The 20,717-nt window shown below is 33.6% G+C and overlaps 2 protein-coding genes and 1 non-coding gene across 3 annotated transcripts; 2 read left to right on the top strand and 1 right to left on the bottom strand.

The window, feature by feature from the left end:
• Positions 1-13,064: 13,064 nt before the first annotated feature.
• LOC121746222 (1-aminocyclopropane-1-carboxylate oxidase 3-like) lies at positions 13,065-14,469 on the top strand. The gene is made up of 3 exons (XM_042140157.1): positions 13,065-13,270; positions 13,332-13,558; positions 13,629-14,469. The coding sequence occupies exons 1-3, from the start codon at positions 13,166-13,168 to the stop codon at positions 14,233-14,235; spliced, it is 939 nt and encodes a 312-aa protein (XP_041996091.1). The 5' UTR covers positions 13,065-13,165; the 3' UTR covers positions 14,236-14,469.
• Positions 14,470-17,108: 2,639 nt separating this feature from the next.
• On the top strand, positions 17,109-17,234 carry LOC121746265. Its single transcript, XR_006038968.1, has one exon. It is a non-coding gene; the product is annotated as a small nucleolar RNA snoR111 (small nucleolar RNA).
• A 460-nt stretch (positions 17,235-17,694) lies between these two features.
• LOC121744430 (tyrosine-protein phosphatase DSP1-like) lies at positions 17,695-20,598 on the bottom strand. The gene is made up of 5 exons (XM_042137963.1): positions 20,148-20,598; positions 19,113-19,206; positions 18,388-18,445; positions 18,257-18,300; positions 17,695-18,173 (listed from the first exon to the last, which is right to left on the bottom strand). The coding sequence occupies exons 1-5, from the start codon at positions 20,384-20,386 to the stop codon at positions 17,994-17,996; spliced, it is 615 nt and encodes a 204-aa protein (XP_041993897.1). The 5' UTR covers positions 20,387-20,598; the 3' UTR covers positions 17,695-17,993.
• Positions 20,599-20,717: the final 119 nt, after the last annotated feature.

Here is a 20,717-nt window from a genome sequence, read left to right on the forward strand (position 1 = left end):
CGGACGTCCCGGTCGCCCGTCGCGACGTCCGACCGGACGTCCGCCATTGGAGATGCTCTTACATCTTATATTATATGGAGTGTATATAATATAATGCACTCTAATTTTGGGAAAGACTTGCAAGTCCCGGGCATCACCTTGGATTCAAACATACATGCATATGAGAAATGACATGATGTATTACCTGAAATAACAATTGTGGTTAAATGATAAAAGAATGAACAGTCACAATCAGATTAACAAAAGAAGGTGGATAGTAGAGAGTTGTGTGGAAGCCAAGAATAGGTCTGATGGATCCTATGCAACGGAACTTAGAACCAGGGGCGGAGCTACGGTGGGGCATGGGGGTCCTTGGCCCCCCAACCATTTTAATTTTAAGTATAATATATATATTCAGAAATATTAATCACAATGCTTTATAGCGCGCAATTGGCAAGCGTCTCGGTTATAAGATCAAACTCCATAGTTAGTGTTAGTTGCATGGAGGTGCTTAGTTCGATTCTCATTTATTTCTAAAATCTAAATGATGAAAAAAAGACAAAACATAAAAGGGTCTTCCTACGACTATTTTTGATGAAAGATACCTATAACTATTAAGTATTAACAGTGGCAGAGCTAAATTTTTTCTACTTCTAGAATCCCCACCGCAAAATTCCTGGCTCCGCCACTGCTTAGAACAATAGGTTGGTCCCAGTTTCTTGATTCTATATTTCTATTAGACGTTAAATTTAATGAACTTGATAATTTTTGTGACCATGTATCTGTGTATAACACCTCCATCTTGTTTTTAAATGTTCCATTTGTCAACTTTGGGGCGAATCTTCATTTCATTTTAGAATAAAATTACGTTGGTCATATCAACTTTCTAACAGTATATTTGTTGGATGCCCTTATAATTCAATTAACATTCTTTTCAAAATGATTTGAATCCAAAAGAATTGGGATATTTAAAGTGGTACAGGGTGATATTTTTAAAATATCTATAAAAGATTTTGTGGAAGGAAAACAACTTGTTATCAAATTGAATTTAACGTTTAACGATGGATGAATTTTTTGTAACCCAATACGAGAATGACTATAAAAATTGAAATGTAATTAATGATTTTCTAGAGAATTGCATTGATATTTTTAAGGATTCAAGACTCTAAATTTTGCAAAGCTTATTTTTCGAATACCTAATTTGAAGTTTACTCATTTTATGATACTAGTACTCTCTCCATCCCAACTAAAATGACATATTTCTTAATTGACAAGAGATTTTAGGAGTGATTAGTTAATGTGTTTAGTTAAAGAGAAAAAAAGGCGGATTAAGGTATTAAATGGAAAGAGAAAGAGAATTGATACTCTATTTAATTGAGAAGAGAAAAAGTGGTTGAATGCATTAATTGAAGGGAAAGTTTTCAAAAACAGAAATGTGTCATCTTATTCGGGACAAACAAAGTGTGTCATCTTAAGTGGGACGGAAGGAATACTAAACTAGAAATTTGTCAACGCAGTCATGAAATAATGAATCTTTTAAGTTTCTGTAGTTGGCAATTGAAATTGTTTTAAGTCTTTTACTCCTATACTAGCTACAATTAATAGAAGAAGATTATGAAAACGCAATCAGATACCAGGAGTACTATACTTTCGAGGAATTAGCGAAACGCCGTTTCTCTATCTTTGGCATATTATTCACTTGGAAATAGGATCAAAAAATTAAATAGGATGATGTAAAGGCTCTTACTCGATTTTGACTTCCTCCAATAAACAAGTCCATTTGGATTTGTTTTGGTACCATCTTGTTTCTTTAAGTAACTTGTTTGATACATGTGTCCCTATGTAGGGACATGCGAGATAATTCCAAACAACCAAAACTATTCATAAAATTCTATTTCATCCCAACAATTTTCGTACAGTAAATGTTGAAGATAAATTATTCATGTACTTGTCTCAGAAAAAAAAAATTAGACTCTACACTATAACAAAACTAATTCAGTGGAGGGAATTGAGGTAAACTAGCTGAGGTCACAAAAACTTCAAACTTTGTGAGAGTGCCACAACACTCACATTTATACTTGATATCCGAGTTCGAGCAATAAGAGCATCTCCAATGGCGGCGAGCGGACAGGCTAGCCGATTCCCGGCGCTGGCCGGTCAGCTCGCCGAACCATTGGAACCGGCGAGCGCCATTTCGGCGAAAAAATCAGCGATCCGACGCCGATTTTCGGGCGCTGGACGATTCGCTCGCTGGTCGGTTGGCCGCCATTGCAGGCTCCCGATCGGCGAGAGATCGGCCAGCTCAATTTTTTTTTAATTTTTCGAAACACTATATATACGCGATTTGCACGTCTTTTTCATTCGCACCACTTGTTTTAACGAGTTTTCTCTTCATCTTAATTTCTGTAAAGGAGCAACAACGTGAAATGAGTAACGCGGGTGGTAGTAGTGGTGGTGATGCTGAGGAGTACAAACGGCAAATGAACGAAGAGTTGGAGACCTATACGTCCCGCGAGATAAACCGGTTGATACAAAGGGGGTACCTCACGATGAAGTCGGCCGCCTCAAGGCACATGCCGACATGCGCCAAGTGAATGCTCATATTCGACTCCAAAATGATTTAATTGAAGAGTTGTGGCCGCGGAGGACTGCACGTCGTTAGATTTTTTTTAATTAATGTATTTTTTAAAATTTAAATATTATTATTGAATTTCCCCGTATTTGTGTCGTAAATTTAATTCCGTATTTTGTGTGATTGTTAATTATTTATTTTTTATAATTTTGTTTATTGTGACTAGCCTATTGCTTGTCCTGATGATGTGGCATGAGGAGTTTTTAGTGCTGATGATGTGACATGAGGAGTTTGTGGCTAGCATATGGCTGGCCTATTACCATTGGAGATGCTCTAAGGCATGATTCACTTTATCGGCTGTTGGGCCCACAAATTGGATGGGACCTGTGTCATTTTAGGTGACAAATTATTAGGAAGAAAGATGAAGGGGAATGTGATCCAATAATAAGAGTTATTTTTCATCAAACTACAAATGTTAATGTTTAATTCGGGCTAAGAAGGTGGTAAGCAGAAAACTAATTCAGACAAGCGTACCAGGATTAATGTATAGGTTGTTAAGAGCCCACGCTTCCCGCATAGACACATATTTCTTGAATGGGGCACCTGACAGGTCCAACTCCGAGTCCATATTCTATCAAAAAGCATTCTAAAGAGAGAGTACAAAGATTCTGACCTTCAAGCTCAACCATTGCCTTCTTTATTACTGGCTTGAACTTACCTGCAACACGAAAATAGGAGGAATCAAGTTTTGAGTTACTAATTCAAAGTTAAATACTAGAAAAAAATGACCAGCAGAAAATTGTGTGCTGTTAATAAACGGCAAACCTTGTCTTCTTTCAACGGGAGGTCAGCGCTGTCCCACTAACAGCCCATTCAGCCACAGGGGCGGCCAAGTTTCCAACCTGTGAACCAATGAAAAACAGAACAGTAGCACATACAGATAAGATGATATCAATCCAGTTTTCCCACTATGAAGCAGTACACCCGGCGTTGCAGTATGTGGCATCAAAATTAGATGGTAAACCACATCTTCCTTCATACCTGGGAGGTCAGAATCAGAGAAGAGATTTAAGTATCATCATCGAATGTAGTAACAATTTAATCATTTAATCCAGATAGTGACAAAGCAATGGGAGGTACCCCAAAAAATGTGACTGCCCTTTAAATTGACCTTTGTCTGCAGAAGCTTGCTTCTTCACCTCCAACTCAGTTTCAACCATTTGAATAAGCATCTTTTCAGTTTCAATTTTGGCAACCTAGATGTGTACAAGAAAGTATAACATACATTTGCACCACTGCCATAATATGGTACCTTACGGCTTAAGCATTAAGCAATAAATGTACCTGGACATTTCCATGTGGATCTCTCTCAAGCATCAATTGCTCCTGGATAGCTGGGGGTGAACCGAGCATTTTTTAGATCCAAGATTTTGATTTTGAATTTCAGGCTCGGTTCGGTATCATGAAATCAGGTATGTGGAATTGGAATTGGAACTAGAGCCTTGAATCTTTATTAATTCCAAATTCAATGTTTGATATCACAAAATATTTGGATTTGAAATTGATCTCAATTTCACAATTTGAATTCCATATAAAAAATATATCATTGAAATTCCAAATAGCTATAAAATTAGGCACATTCACAAACTACACGCACTGCCCACACACTTTATATCAATTTCTTCAAATTCGATTTTATATATATTTTTACCGAACAAAATATTTGGAATGAAATTATAATTCAATTCCTTCAAATTCAATTATGTAGAATTGTAATTACAATTCAATTATATTTGATTTTTAAAGTGTGATTTACATCTTATATATAGTGTTATTTGTATAGTTGTCAAATGATTGCATATGAATAGGAATTTACCTTGCTAGGCTATTGCCATTACAACGAAATGTTCCAAATACAATGATTTTTCATTTTTCCAATAACATCGACTCTAAAAAATAAAAATTGTGACATCATGTCATTAGTAATTATTATACATATCATAGAAGTAAAAGTATGTTATCAACTTTAGTGATAGTTAAAGGTGTATTAATTTTTAAGTAAATGAAATTTAGTTAAATTATCCCTTTGTCCCATAAATTAAATACTCCATACTAGACTGCTGAGACGAGATTTAACAAATACGGATTACTAAGTATATACTACATTTTTAGTGGAGAAGTACCTATAATCCTATATTATTAGGTAGACTTCATTGTACATAAGAAATACTCTCTCGGTCTCATAATAGGAGTCCTATTTGGTCATGATACGAGTTTAAGAAATGTAAAGAAAAGTGGGTTGCATAAGTTGGTTGAATGTGAGGTCTGCTTACCATTTATGGTAAAGTGAAATATGACTCTTATTGTGGGATGAACCAAAATGACAAAATATTACTCTTATTATGGTGGAGGGAGTATTAGATAATCTTCAATAAATTTGTAAATATGTACATATAATGAGGATAAAGGATAAGAAAATTATGTTGAAAAGAGAACAGAAATAAGTGTGCATTAATTTGTGTCACACAATACAAAGGCAGTATGAACCACTGACAGTTTTATATGCGATAAAAGTATGTATATACATGTTGGATCGATATGACTAAATATTTTGTTACATATGTGTAGATATGTAACAAATTTTCTGACACCATCTCTTGATGTCACTAAAATCATGTTAGTATTTGACAATTTTGTTTTTCTCCAATAGACAGAAGATAGCAATTACAGAATTGCCATAACATAAAAAAAATCTACAACAATACAATGTTTTTTTCTTCCAAATTTGATATAAAAAGTTATAGTCCACAAAATATACAGCCTATTTTAAATTGGAACTGAATTGAGACAGCTTGAGTGGTGTAACCGGCTTGTTGCATAAGATGAATGATCAAATCACTTTAAAGTCTTGATTGGTCCATTACATACAAGGGTGGAGCCTATACTTTTCAAGTGAAGAAAGGCCAAAATTGGATACCACTCCAAAAAGATAACAAAGGCGATGTAGCTGAGTACTCAATATAATGTAGAGAAATTCAAAGAATCTCCTCATACCAAATCCAAATCCAACATAGCGACATGAAGTTCATGCACGATTCGAGTTCACGACCACAAATTTTTTATTTTATTTTTTCCTTTTCCAAACGTTATTATATGTACATAATTGATCGTATTCATCTATCAACTTTTCAGTTTGCTTTCAAAAAGACGATTCAAATACAAAGAATTGTCTACAGTCCAACACCGACTCATGAAGTCATGATACATCAAACATGTTGAAAATAAAACAAGAAAAAGAATCAGTGTCAGAAAACATTTACGACATGAGAACTCCATTTCATGTGATTTTACCTTAATTAACAGTCCATTTCTAGTTGGGTTGTCTCTGGCAAATAATCATGCCGTCCCAGTTGGTCATTTTTATTACAATCTTGTTTATTTTAGATTAATTACCAAGGACAAAGGTAGTAATTCATAAAATGAATCTATAAAGAATAAGTAAGGGGTAATATTTGGCCTTCTATGTAGCAAAGCTTGACTTCTTATATATATGGTTCACATGTGGGGGCCATTTCCCTTATTTTAGCCTTGCAGACAACCAGTGAGTGTATTCATGTCAAACGCCACCCATGCCATACTTATCGATGTGTAAACTATGTGGTGGTGGCGTACAATCAACACGCGAGCCAGCCAAGTATGCAAGAGACGCGTAGACGGCATGAGTAGTTAGGAGTATTTCGCTTTATTTCATTTAGTTGTTATTATCATTTAGATTTGATTCATGATCTTTTTGGATTAGGTTTACTTTTAAAATCCATTTTAGTTAGTACTCCTAGTCAATAGTCTTGTGTATGTCTGAAAAGTACCCCCTCCATTCACTATCAACAATCTTGGTAGTAGACTATACAAATTTTAAAGTAAAATTGGTAACACATGAGAAAAATAGAGATAAAATAATTGTAATATCATTAATGGAGAATGAGGCTGATAGGGTCCTCGATTTAGTGAATCTCGCTGAAGATCATCTCCAGTCTCTTTTATTTTATTTGATTTAGTATCTTTTATTTTAGTTAGTTATCCTTATTTATTGTAATCTTTTTTAATTAATTATCTTGCTTGATTAGCAAGATGGGTTTAGGGTTTAGAATTCTTTAGTATTTTGATTCATTGAGAAATAAAGTATAAACTTATTCTCATTCACGGTTCTGGCGGAAATCGCCCCCTAGCACCTCAACTAGGGTTTATCTTTTGCTTCGTCTCACTAAAAATCGTTGGTAATTGTTGGTGCTCTAGTCCGATAGATCAAGGGTTTATCAACTGGTGCTTTCATTGAATCACCAACAATTTGTAGCAAGACGAAGAACAAATAAACCCTAGTTGAGGTGCTAGAGGGCGATTTCCGCCAGAACCGAGAATGAGAATAAGTTTATACTTTATTTCTCAATGAATCAAAATACTAAAGAATTCTATTATTTATAGAATTCTAAACCCTCAAGCAAGATAATTAAATAAAAAGATTACAATAAATAAGATAACTAACTAAAATAAAAGATACTAAATTAAATAAAATAAAAGATACTGGAGATGATCTTCAGCGAGATTCACTAAATCGAGGACCCTATCAAAGGCCAAACTAATTAGAGTTAGAAACTTACAAAAATATAAAGAAACTATTTTTATGGATAACCCAAAATGAAAAAAACATGCTTATTAGTTATGGAGAAATGGAGTATTACGAGAGTTGTAGCTTTGGACAAAAGTCTTTCTGCAGTCTCGCAAGAGAAAGACGTTTGCGGTTTCGTTTTCATTTGTTTATTTGAGTAGTTTCATCAACCCATCGTAATTCAATTCGTGTTCTCATAGTCGTATTATCAAACTTGTGGCGTGCTTGTTTCGGCGCATATCATACTATATGAGTCGAATGAATAAAAAATGTAATCACTTTTCTAATTTAATAAATTGAGAACAAAAATATGTTAAGCCTCTGGTCTGGTCCCTAAAAAAGAGACAAGTATGAAAGTTTGACAAAAGTAGCAAACACCTTAACAATAACAATCTCCAAAATAGGATCCAAAAGCTAGATTATAAAGTTCGAGTTGGTAAACTTCAATAAATTGTAAAAAATTATATATGTGACCTAATATAACCTACTTTTGACCAAAGATAATAATTTTATTGTAATTTCACTATTCGCCAAAAATATGGTTAGATTGACATTTGACAATAAAGGATTTGCCCAAAATTAGCGTTGAATCATTTGACAATATGTACTTTTAGGAATTTATACGTATGAGCTTAAATTAAATATGACCAACAATTATCAAACTAATGCTATCTCATTCTTATTATTCTATAATATTTTTATGTATCAAACGAAATTATAACATTTATTTCTAATTTCAATAAGCTTTTAATTCATGTCCGCTCGAGTCACTTGGAGAAATCGATCTCTCGAATCTTAAAAAATATGGTACTTATAATTTTATATCATGTTTGTTAGATAGGATATGTTTTTATGAACCATTAGGACTGATTTATAATATCGTTATAGTTGGTCAAAGAAGGTTCCAGTTTTCGGTATTTTGAAATTTTAACTATATCTGGAAAGTATCAAGAGTTGCATATTGTTAAAAGGTAACCTTCCTCGATTCATAACATAACAACTAATAAGATTCTACACGTTCTAACAAATACAAATCCATGATCAAATTATGAACAAAACCCTTTTATCCAATAAAAAAAATTTAACAAAACCAAGAGGCGAGAGAAGCACGTAATTACCATTAAATTTGCACAAATTATTTTATTGCTGTAACATTTCTAGTAATTTTAGATAAAAATATACCACGTCCATAAAAAATACTAACTTATTCTAAATTTTGACAAACATAAGTATTTGTTGGTTGCTACTATTTGATTTGGTTTTTTTATTATTTTATAATGATGAGAAACGATATTTTCTTTATATATGTAGGTACCACTTAGAATTTTTTGGCTTAATATCTATTTAATCTCAAACTACCGTAAATCCGCACCATACACGCGCCGCAACAAACTCTAGTAGTGATACTCCATCATTTTAATGCAAGTAAACTTGTTACAAAATTTCTACATCCACACATCTATTTAGAACTCTTTGTCACACGTTAAATGCAAGTAAACTTGTTACATTTAACAAATTTGACATCTATACGTGTAACTAAATTTTGATATTGATACACCTTAAATTATCACAAAATATTTTTGTTACACCTATATATGTCTCTCTCACACGCACAAGTATATATAGGTCGATGAGATGAAAACATGACATCTATATCTATATACATGGAAGTTTTATGATAAATAACAGAAACACTCTAGTGAATATTATGATAAAATAAAATAAGATAAAAATGAATAACAATAGAATAAATGTTTTCGATTAATCTTCAATTTCATTGTACAATTAATGCTGATTAATTGAGGAATAATAAGAATAATCAATAGAGTTAAAGAGATTTTTAAGAATTTACACATAAACAAGAAAGATCAATTGAAATGAAGAGACCCTTAAAGAAATCTCTATAGTATAAGGACTTATAGACGTGTTTTTCTATAAATTTATATATACATTTGATACATGTAGGTGATGTTCAGTTGCCAATATAAAATAATACCAAGATGTAATTTAGGATTGAATTGTGAGATTATTTTAGTCATAGGGGATTAGGTATGACTAATTATCCCATGATTATCCATCTAGGATTGAGTTGTAGGTTTAAATCTCATGAACCAAACACAATACAAATTTAATCTCGCATACAATCTTGCAAACCGAACACCCCCATAGTAGATGGATCATGATAAAACACATACCTATATTAGCTCGCAGTTGGTGTTAAGTTTCTTCCTTAGTTAAGAACAAAATTAGGTTTCACTATGGGAATGGAGCCTATTTAATTACAAAGTTAACCGAATTTAAGAAGCAAGCATTGTTCATCTTCTTCCGCAATTGAGATTTCTTAATCATCTTTCCAGAGCCTTCGCTTCTCCTCACCCATGAATTGAATTTTAACGGCTTTTAAAATTTAATAAACTTTTCTTGTATTAGTTACATTTATCTATTTTTCTTTTTTTTCTGTATTTATTTTAGAAATAATTCAGCTGCAATATAAGCTCAAGAATTATTGAGATATAAATAATTTCAAAATAAATTTAGCATTTTAAAATTATTATTGTGTTAGTATTGCAACTGAATTAATTTCAAAATAAATAGTAAGTGGAACAAGAAAATTTTAATTAAGTTATGAACTCTGTTAAATAAAGATCCAACCAAATTAAAATTATAAGTATAAAAACTTCTTAAATAAAAATGCAATAGTATAAGGATCTAAAGACACAAAAAAATGTCAAAAGATCTAATGAAACAAAATGTGTTAGTACAAGACCTAATGAATCAAAGAATTTGTAAAATGACCTAATGAAATAAAATGTTATTATTATAAGGACCTCTAGATGTGTTTTGTCTAACTTTATAGTCGTCAAATAATTATGAATATATTATTGCAACAATTTTAAAGAATAATTACATTTTTACTTGTTTAAATAATTACAAAAATGTGAGTCCAACTTAGGAAAATTACACAATAAAAAGGGTACACGAAATAAATAAATTGCAATAAATACTAAAATGTGATGAGAAACAACATTTTATTTTTATCTACGTTGGGGCCATCTTAGGTAAAGTTGGTTTAGTATCTAATTATTCCCAAACTACCATAAATCCATTCCACACACGCATTGTCCAACAAACTTACACAATAAGAGAGGTTAACAAAATAAAAATTAAACTAAATACTACATATATAGAATAAAAGATAATGGCGAGTATTCAAACTTTGAATTTGACATTTAACTAAACACTCTGAATGGGTGTCTAACTTACATTACATTAATATTTCAATGGTGCTCCACCGACATTTACCCTTTTTGAAAGCAAATCGCGTAATTAGCTAATCATGTTTAAGGTCCTAATTAACTAGTACTATTATTAATCCCAATGACGTATGCCAGGTTATCGCTGCCTGCACGTTTAGCATTGCAATTATTGAGCCATAAAACAAGTTGATGAAAGGTGACAGAATAAAATCGCATTAATAAATTAATGACAGCAATAATAAAAAAAGTCAATAAGTAATTTCTATGAATAATTCAGTATATTCTGTCCAACGAATGCCATTGCAAACCTAGCTTTCAGATGGAAATTATTATTATTATTATTATTATTATTATTATTATTATTATTATTATTATTATTATTATTATTATTATTATTATTATAGAATCGGTATTTCCTTCATAATGTCACTGTCGTTCATAATTGGAAATTATTTCTTGTAGTATCATTTTCAATCCTACAAGTACAATAAAACCTGTAATCACTACTTGAAATCGTACACCTTATTATAGTTGATTATGTTCATTGGCAGAATGACTGATGAGAGGTAAAATAGCATAAGTTCAATAAGTTCATTAAACCATGTGAAAAATAATAATTACTCCCTTCCCTTTATCTCAAGTTAGTTGAGTCATATTTCATTTTATTTTTTAAAATTATTTGAGTTATTTTTTTTATTAAAAAAAAGCATTCAGTCATTTTTATTTTGTTCCTTTTTTACATTACTCTCTTTTCTGTCTTGTTGTTACTTTATTATTGGTTCTCCTATTTTATTTTATTTAATCCATTAAACACAATTATCTTAAATTTTATGTTTGAAAGAAACTTATCAACTAGTAACATAGAACAAAAGAGAGTACGAGTAAAGAATTTTATTTGAGAGAAAAGAAGTTTGGATAGTTGGCCAATGATCAAATTCTTTCTTTCCTTTCTATGCGTGGCTGGCCAATGATCAAATTCTTTCCATTCCTTGAAAATACATACATGAGGGGAAATAGAAATGTATAATCTCACTAGTAACGTTGAAGCCATCAATTGCCTTGGACCATTGTAAGATAAATAATTTATGACTATTAGCTATTTTTGTGAATGTAATTTCACTTCAGTCAATTATCTCTATATTACGATGAAGTTCCCATATAAAATAGTCAAAACATGAGAATTTTAGGCTTGATGGCTAAGTCTAAAATTCTTGGATTCAATTTGAATATTAAAACATGGAAAATTGAAGTAAAAGTTGTTGTTCATGCAAATTGAATAAAAAATGAGAAAAGAATTAGGCAAAATTAAAGTGAAAAGCCATAAAGTGAAAACAGAGTCGATCCAAGGTGGTTGGTAGGGGTCCATTAGATGTGATCCACATACACTGTTCCCACTCCCACTCACTCATTTCTCCACATATATTCTTTTTTTAAAATTTAGCCATATCATTGTCTCATCCCTCAATAATAGTAGTAGTATTATACTCTCTCCATCCCTGAAAATTTGTCACCTATTTCCTTTTTCGTCCGTCCTTAAAAATTTGTCACCTTTCACTTTTATCATTTTTGATAGTGGACTCTATATTCCACTAACTCATTCACACTCAAATTTTATATAAAACTAATATATAAAAGTAGGACCCACATGTCACCAACTTTTTCAACCCACTTTCTATTATATTTCTTAAAACCCGTGCCGGGTCAAATGGTGACGAATTTTGGGGAACGGAGGGAGTAACATGCTTTCAAGTTTCAACAATTAATTACTACTATTTCCTAAGGTTTGTCAGATTTGACTGAAAATTTCTTTTGTATATTTGGAATCGGTAAGGACTTATAATAAAGTGGAAATTATATCTCCATAATTTGTTGCACCACGTGCGTGCATAATGAAGTTAGTGTTGCTAAAAATATCCATAAAACGAGCCATATACAAGTTTCATTATTTATTACTACTATTATAAAACAAATCTAACATTTCTTTAAGAAAATTAATTAAGAGAGGTAACTTGATTTCCGATTAGAAAAGGAAAGCACTCCACTTTCTTGTTTACATATAACTAGACGATCACTTGGTGCTATAATAGTAAGGTAGTCAAAAGTGACAATTTTAGATTGCATTTTTTTAAATAACTGGCCCATCTCGGACTACATCCTCAAATAATTGGCCCATCTCGGACTACATTTATATTTATATTCTATATAAATGATGCCTAATATTTTTTCAATTTCTCAAACCGAATTATCAAAGTAAAAATAGAATTCAAAGACGACATGGAAAAAGAGAATGGAACATAGACCGCATTGACTCATATGGCTAGTTCTAGGAAGGCCGTGGAATGGGAAAATTCCTTACGATAATAGTAGTATTAGTTTTTTAGATGAGATTAGCGGAATATAAGGTTAAAATGACGCAAATTGTGGATGACTTTAACAACATACTAGTATATGAATTACCATAACAACATACTAGTAAATTTTTAGAGGATTAAGTGAATGAACGGTTGTGGATGAGTAGTAGTAGTAGTAATTTTTAGATGAGGATGAGGTTAATTTCTTAGATCCACGCCTATAAATATCCAATCCAACCTCTCAAACATATACACCAAATCAACTCATCGTCAAACAAGCCAAGCCTACTTTGTAGTAATACTCATACACAACAGGAGAGAGCAGCGAAACGTAAGAAAAGAAATGGCAAATTTTCCAGTGATCAGCTTGGCGGAGATGAATGGAGATGGAAGGGGCGCAATGATGGAGCAAATCAAAGACGCATGCGAAAACTGGGGCTTCTTCGAGGTGGATTTCTCCCTTCTAATGCAGACTCTGTATTTTATAATTTATCGATTGAAATTTGCAGGTGGTGGAGCATGGAATCGAGCCGGAGTTCATGGACAAAGTGGAGAGGCTGACGAAGGCGCACTACCGCAAATGTATGGAGCAGCGCTTCAACGAAATGGTCGCCAGCAAAGGCCTCGAGACTGTCCAGTCCGAGATCGACGATCTCGACTGGGAGAGCACCTTCTTCCTCCGCCACCTCCCCGTCTCCAACATCTCCGAAATCCCCGACCTCGATCACGAATACAAGTCAGTCATATAGCATAATTATCATTAATTTCACAAATAAAACACGCAATTAAATTAAAATCACCAACAGGGATGTGATGAGAGAATTCGCTGCCAAGATGGAAAACCTGGCGGAGAAGCTTCTAGATATGCTGTGCGAGAATCTGGGCCTGGAAAAGGGCTACCTGAAGAAGGCCTTCCACGGCTCCAATGGGCCGACTTTCGGCACCAAGGTGAGCAACTACCCGCCCTGCCCGAAGCCGGACCTGATCAAGGGGCTCCGGGCCCACACGGACGCAGGCGGCATCATCCTCCTCTTCCAGGACGACAAGGTGAGCGGCCTCCAGCTGCTCAAGGACGGGGAGTGGGTGGACGTGCCGCCGATGCGCCACTCCATCGTCATCAACCTCGGGGACCAGCTCGAGGTCATCACCAACGGGAAGTACAAGAGCGTCATGCACAGGGTCATAGCGCAGACGGACGGCACGCGGATGTCGCTCGCCTCCTTCTACAACCCCGGGAGCGACGCCGTCATCTATCCTGCGCCGGCGCTTGTTGACAAGGCGGACAAGCTCTACCCCAAATTCGTGTTCGAGGAATACATGAAGCTCTATGCCGGCCTCAAGTTCCAGGCTAAGGTGCCCCGGTTCGAGGCGTTCAAGAGCCTCGAAGCTGCTTCAACTGTCGGCTCTGCTTGATCGCTGCTGCATTTCTTATTGTCTTACTATTATTATTATTATTATTATTATTATTATTATTATGTTACTACGGCTGTGTAGTGTTTAGATCATGTTGTATCAGTATGTGTGCCTGCTAGATTAGTGTGTGGAATGGGATGATTCAGCTTTGAAGAGGTCTGATTGTGACCAGCTTCTTCATCAAATACTAAGTACTATTAATTATTGTTTCTATGAATTCTTGTGTTAAGTGGAGATGGATTTTTTTAGTAGTCCAATAGTGATGCATGATAATGTACTACTCTGTTTTCATTTCTACGCTACTGTTCTCGCATGGTTTGAATTTTATAAAGCAGACATATGGTAATAGAAGATCAGGAGCAGATGCAAAAAAAGGGCTTACTTTTGAAAACCAACAGTGTTAAAGTAGATATCGCCGCAACATTAAGTAAAATGTTTATATTGAATGGAATATACATCAAGTGTAAGACAGAGTCATGCTGCATTTAAAGGGGAGGTTTGTTTCCAATTTGCCTCATTGTTTGGGAACAACAATATCATTTACATGATAAAAGCATGATGTAAATATATTTGGCTTCCGTGAAAGTGTAAAAAGGCAGATTATAGGGGTGAATATAATTAACCCCACAATAATCACTTCATTAGCAATCTAAATAACATGAGAATGTGGGGCCTTGGATGAGGATTTCACCTTTTTTAGTACAAGGCGGGTGAAATCAATTACAAAGAGGAAAAATATTGGTTCAAAAATACAGTATTATCTATTAACATCAAAGTCTTCTTCAAAGTAATTGGCAAGCAACTCCAAATAGCACATAATGATTCAAGCCTTCACAAATAGTCTCAAGTTTCTCAACAATGAAGATCAAGTGTTAGTCATCTCCAGACCCCAATTCATGTGTAATTATCATTTCTCAATTATTCCAAGCAACATAAAGCATCAATTCATAAGATTGTCAATTAAAAGAAAGCATAAACATGTAACTAAAATATATCAATTTTACACAAGAAACATTGCATATTTACCAAGAATTCCACAAATAACCTAGTCCAACATGTTCGTAACTAACAAAAAATGAAAAAACAAAAGACAACATTAAAGAAATAGACTTGATGCGCCTGAAAAGGACATAAATCATAATCTTGCTTGGAAGTGCCTCTTCAACCTTGGCTGAGCGGGGAACTTCCTTTTACTCTTTTCTTTTCTTGATTGGCAAATAAACCTAAATTTAAAGGTTGCATCACGGTGAAATTGAACACGAGATTTTTGGCCTCATGCATTACCATAGTATTGAAAATTAGAAGGAAATATAATCACCCTCCTACTAAATTAGAAGGATTACACATAGTATTGAAAAAAAAATTTGTACCCGTTTGATAAGGATCGGTTACCGAATTAGATAATTAGATACTCGAAAAATATTTCAGGTCTGATATCAGGTAGCATATTTATCTAGTTTCGGGATTGAGAAGTGAGAACCCATTTTTTGGATTGGGTATCAGGTGCCCGATTTGACAGCCTACATGTGCCATTTAAGAAAGTTATTATTTTAAATAAGGCACATGGAGTTATACTCCCTCCATCCCATAAAAATATGGGCAATAGGTATGTAACGGGAATTAAGATAAAATTGATAAAGTAAGAAAGAGGATGAGAATGGTATGGTAAAGTAAGAGAGATGAAGAGAATGAAAGTTAAAGTAGTGTTAGTAGATAGTGAGACTTACATTATTAAATTGATATAACTTTCTAAATATGGAATGCACCTATTTTTGTGTGAATGACAAAAATAGAAAGTGCACATGTTTTTACGGATCGAGGGAGTATGTTTTAAAAGAGAGCTATAATTGGGCCCTAGAACAATTTGACAAAATAAACTTAGACGATAGATTATTTCAGTATGAGCAGTAAGAATTATCAATCTGATTTGGGCATTTACTCAGTATGAGCAGTAAGAATTATCAATCTGTTTTGGGCCTTTACTCTTTGTCTTACCAACATACATGGTCGCAAAAATGCAATGAGCTCAAGTTGCAAAGTTATCTAAAATTTAAAAAAAATTAACGATTCAAAATGTGTATCTTCCAAAATTTTATGGTAAAATGCTGTAATATGTATGGCGAACAAAATCAAAACAATATTTGTGATTGATTTAATCTAAATGAACTCATTTTATTGAATAATAGTAAGTCAAGTATAGCATATGTGTGATGGATCTTTTAATAGAATTGTTCTGAAACTCTTTAGATTTTTGAACCAATATTTTTCCAAAACATATCACAATTCCTAGTCAATGATTATTAAATAGGAGGATCTTCTTCTGTTGCTTATAACATCATAATCTAAAATCAAGACTAAATCTTTTCATTAGATTTTAATATGAGTGGATGAGATTAAATCTTACGAATTTTAATAATTAGTAGACAAAATATCAACAAAGGGTAGATCGTCATTCTATTATCATATCATAATTTTCGTGTTTTTTTATATCAACATAGTGTATTACAAATATCAACACAATAACATGAGTATTTCAACACAAGTACATGAGTATTTCAACACAAGTACACGAAAATATCAACACAGAGATTTTACATGCATTATATTGATATTTAAAATTTAATATGGGGAATAAAAAATAAAATTGGAGTAAAATTAGATCTTATTGTCGCTAAAGAGAAAGTGGTTTCGTGAGGGGAGGGGCATTATCGTAAATGGGTATGTTAGGGTTCTCTTCGTCACTTATTGTGCAGAAAATACTATATAACCATTAGGTTTCTTCCCTGATTTCAAAACATACTCCACCACTTTCACGATACAGAGTTTTATTTTGAATTTTATGTTTTGATTTTTGGTAGAATCGCCTCTACTCGTAATCTATGAGCGGGACGGTGTTTTACTTCCGTCTCGTGGGTGAGCAAGAGGTATAACAATGGTGGTGAGATATCGTTTCATTCGTCATTTAGATCCGTTGACGATTCGATTGTTATTTGCTGCAATTTGTAGGATATAATTTCGTTTGTTTTCGAAAGATATAGATTCTGCCTCTCCGGAAAAAAACTACTTCAATCTATAACTGAATGCATCCATAACACTCCGTTTGAGAAAGAAAATGTGAGAGCAGATAGCAGAAATAAGTAGTGTCTGTGTTAATGATTTCGTTGAACGTGAAATAAATTTTAGATATGATTAAATTAAGAAGCGCCATTGCAATAATTAAACATGAAGACTTGAAGAGAACAAAATCAAGAGCAACATTATACGGTGGAATCTGTTTTTTTGCACATAAAAGTGTCTAACCTAGATTTTTGGTATAAAACATTAAATCGGTGAACATTATTTGAATTAGATTTTTCACCAAGACGGCAAGAAATTTGTGAGGCACGGCACGGATGTGAATCATGTGAATAGTAATCCAATCATAAGCTGGAAGTTAGTTCACAATGAACATGTAACAGATTCACATTCACTGCATTCGTCAACATTCATTGAACTCATCACATCTAAAGTTTCACAAAAAAGAATTGATTTAATATTTTCAATCCACAGTAATAGAGTGTTCTTCCTCATTGCAGCACACCTGAAAAATGTGGGCGACAATATCGAACGTAATGAGCTATATAGCCTCGCCTCTATTAAGGAATAATATCACTCAAAAAATGGAAAACAGAAAAAAAAAAATTAAAAGTAGCGCATCCCAGCCGACTCCCATTCCATTGATCTCCACATCAGTAAGAATCACACACCCTTGAGTATCGTCAAATATAGTGAGGCAGGGATGCCAACTTGTTTATTCTTGAAACGTCGAACAATTCAATGAATCTCTGATCAGTAACTCTAGCCTTATCTGCTGCAAACCTCTGATACTCATCCAAAACTGAAGCCAGACACCAATTTTGCCACTTCCTAAGACATCCCACAAGACAACCAGTCCGGTGCTGCATTCCACAAAGGTGGATACATATACATTAGAAAACCGAGACACCATGAATAGTTAGAGACAGAGCAGATATACAAGTACCTTTCCTCGCTTGCAGTGAATTAGGAGCGGATGGTTTCTTTCATCTGCATAGGATGTTTCATTGATTAAAGGGTTTCCCCAAAGCATGAGAAATATACATCTGATGAAGGTTCTGAGGTATATAGAAATACCTAATAGCACTCTCAATGCACAAACAATTACATCCTCAGGTATCTTTATAGATAGCTCCTGCCAAATATTAGTTGCATGTAAGAATAAATAACAGATCTAAGGCAATTCTTACTCCTTACTCGCAACATTTTGTGAAATAAACTTTCTTCCTTCAGTATTCAACCACTTGATCCTTTTCAAAGAGTTTTAAACAACTAACAAAGCTTTACATTGGGTACCAACTCTAGAGAATCCTAAAAGGCTAGATTTTGCAAAGGAGAACACAACCAAATATGAATGGACAAAGCCAAAATAAACCAACCTAGGAGATCAAATCCCATCCTTAATAACCCTATTACATCCGACAGAAATTTCTCCAAACTTTAAGAATAAACAGCAATGCAGAAGACTTATTGCACAAAGATCAAAATGTGTAATATTTACCGTAACACTAAATTGTTCTTATATTGACTCAAATCTCAAAGATCACCAAAAACACAGTGAATACTCTACAGTGCAACTGCACCATTAAGAAAGTAGATTTAATTTCCAAGACTATCCAAGGCAACATCTGATTGACAATTATCGTATTCGAATAAAATCCCTGCTTTAGCATGAATTTTTTGGGAAAGGAAACAAACTCACAAATAATCTTTGATATTTCTCTCCTCAAAGGCTCAAACCAAACTATTCGCTCCAACAATGCCCCACAAACATAAATTATGCATAATTGAACAAACACTACCTTAGAACCTTCAAGGCCGAACTGAAAAAGGCGAATTCCATTTGCATTGAGAAACTGCATATTATCTTCAGGATAAGGCTCTGGACACAAGTATCTTCAATATCACAAAAGTTTTACTTCAATATCTTCAAATAAACATATTAACGCAAGGAGAACCCTCACTTACCCACCATAGACACGAATTAACACGCCCGGCAAAGCGACATTTGGTAGCAAAGCCTCATTCATAGGAGAATCAATTTATCAAGCAACTATATTTGACTACATTTTCAAGTAAGTTAAACTTCCAAATATATGATTTTTTTTGCTATGTTAAACTAATTAAATATAATTAGATATGCCTAACTAGGCAACAGTGAAAAAATGTTATATCTAAAATTTGTTTATTTATCTTATCACATGAATGAATGTAACTTAAGAACAATATTTATATTTGTATACTACGTTGTAAATTTGTTTAGTTAAACTTAAACAACGAACGACTCTTATAGAACTATACAATAGTAGTAACATTTAAGAAAATTTTGTTTCCATGATTTATTATTCTTTATTATCTATGTTAACAAAAAACACAATGGTTTTAATTCAGATGAACATCCTTGCTTTGAATACCAGTAATAAACAAAAGATATACTGCTACATTCTTGCATTTTATATACTCCTACAATCTAGTTATAAACAAAGATATACTTCATTACTGTAAATTTTCAATAAATGAAATCATAAAACAAAACAACAATAAATCATGGAAGCAAAAAATAGTTAAGGAATCTATTCGTTAATGACTAATATGAGAGTGGTTAACTACAACCTAATAAAGCAAAAGAAATTTTACATTTAATTAGGAAAAAAATTATATTGCGAAGTTTAGCATAATTGAAATTGAAGTTAAATATAATGGTTAGACAAATTGAGTTACCGATCACGAGGCATCGCCGATACTCAAGAGGTCGGCGCGTTAATTCGTGTTAATTCGTGTCTACGGTCGGTAGGGGAGCATCCTGGAAAAGAGAGAGATGTCAATATTGAGCTAACATGATCGATTGGAGGCCTAGGGTTTTCAAGAACGGAAAATTGGCAGAGTTGGGAAATCCGGAGCGGTATATTCCGTAATCCACCATAGAAAAGTTGAGCGGCGGCACGAATAGATGGTCCTCCGCCTTAACATCGGCAGCAACGAATTTTTCCGGCGACATATCGGCGGCGGCAGGAGACGGTTGGACTGTTTTGAGGCACATTGGAGCGCGACAATTGTGGATGCTCATATCATTCATGCGCAAAAGCGCATGATCGGATCGTGGAGAATCCGGCGAAGTGAGAGTATGAATCTGTGAATCAAAATGAGATAATATTTTGAGCAGGAATAGGATTTGGGGAATTTTAGGGAATCTATAAGAGATCCAATCGTCAAAAAGCAGATGACTGAATGTTCAATCACGGCTGCGGCCTTTTTCTTTTATAACCAATTTTATCCGTTAACGACCATGTTAATCCATCAATAATTTCTTTTATTTATTTGTAGATATGTACACTATTTATAGATTTGAATTTGAATTATAGCAATTTAATTTGTAAATATTGGACTCATCCAACTAATTTCGACTT

Source organism: Salvia splendens, chromosome 8, assembly GCF_004379255.2.
Source record: "Salvia splendens isolate huo1 chromosome 8, SspV2, whole genome shotgun sequence".
In the NCBI taxonomy this organism is placed as follows: Eukaryota; Viridiplantae; Streptophyta; class Magnoliopsida; order Lamiales; family Lamiaceae; genus Salvia; species Salvia splendens.

Excerpts from the sequence above, each read along its gene's own strand:
- LOC121746222 (XM_042140157.1), top strand. The coding sequence starts at position 13,166 with ATGGCAAATTTTCCAGTGATCAGCTTGGCGGAGATGAATGGAGATGGA. Across the intron at positions 13,271-13,331 it reads AAAACTGGGGCTTCTTCGAG|GTGGTGGAGCATGGAATCGA; the intron begins GTGGATTTCTCC and ends TGAAATTTGCAG. Across the intron at positions 13,559-13,628 it reads GACCTCGATCACGAATACAA|GGATGTGATGAGAGAATTCG; the intron begins GTCAGTCATATA and ends AATCACCAACAG.
- LOC121744430 (XM_042137963.1), bottom strand. The coding sequence starts at position 20,386 with ATGAATGATATGAGCATCCACAATTGTCGCGCTCCAATGTGCCTCAAA. Across the intron at positions 19,207-20,147 it reads CTAGGCCTCCAATCGATCAT|ATACTTGTGTCCAGAGCCTT; the intron begins GTTAGCTCAATA and ends GTGATATTGAAG. Across the intron at positions 18,301-18,387 it reads TGCATTGAGAGTGCTATTAG|ATGAAAGAAACCATCCGCTC; the intron begins GTATTTCTATAT and ends CATCCTATGCAG.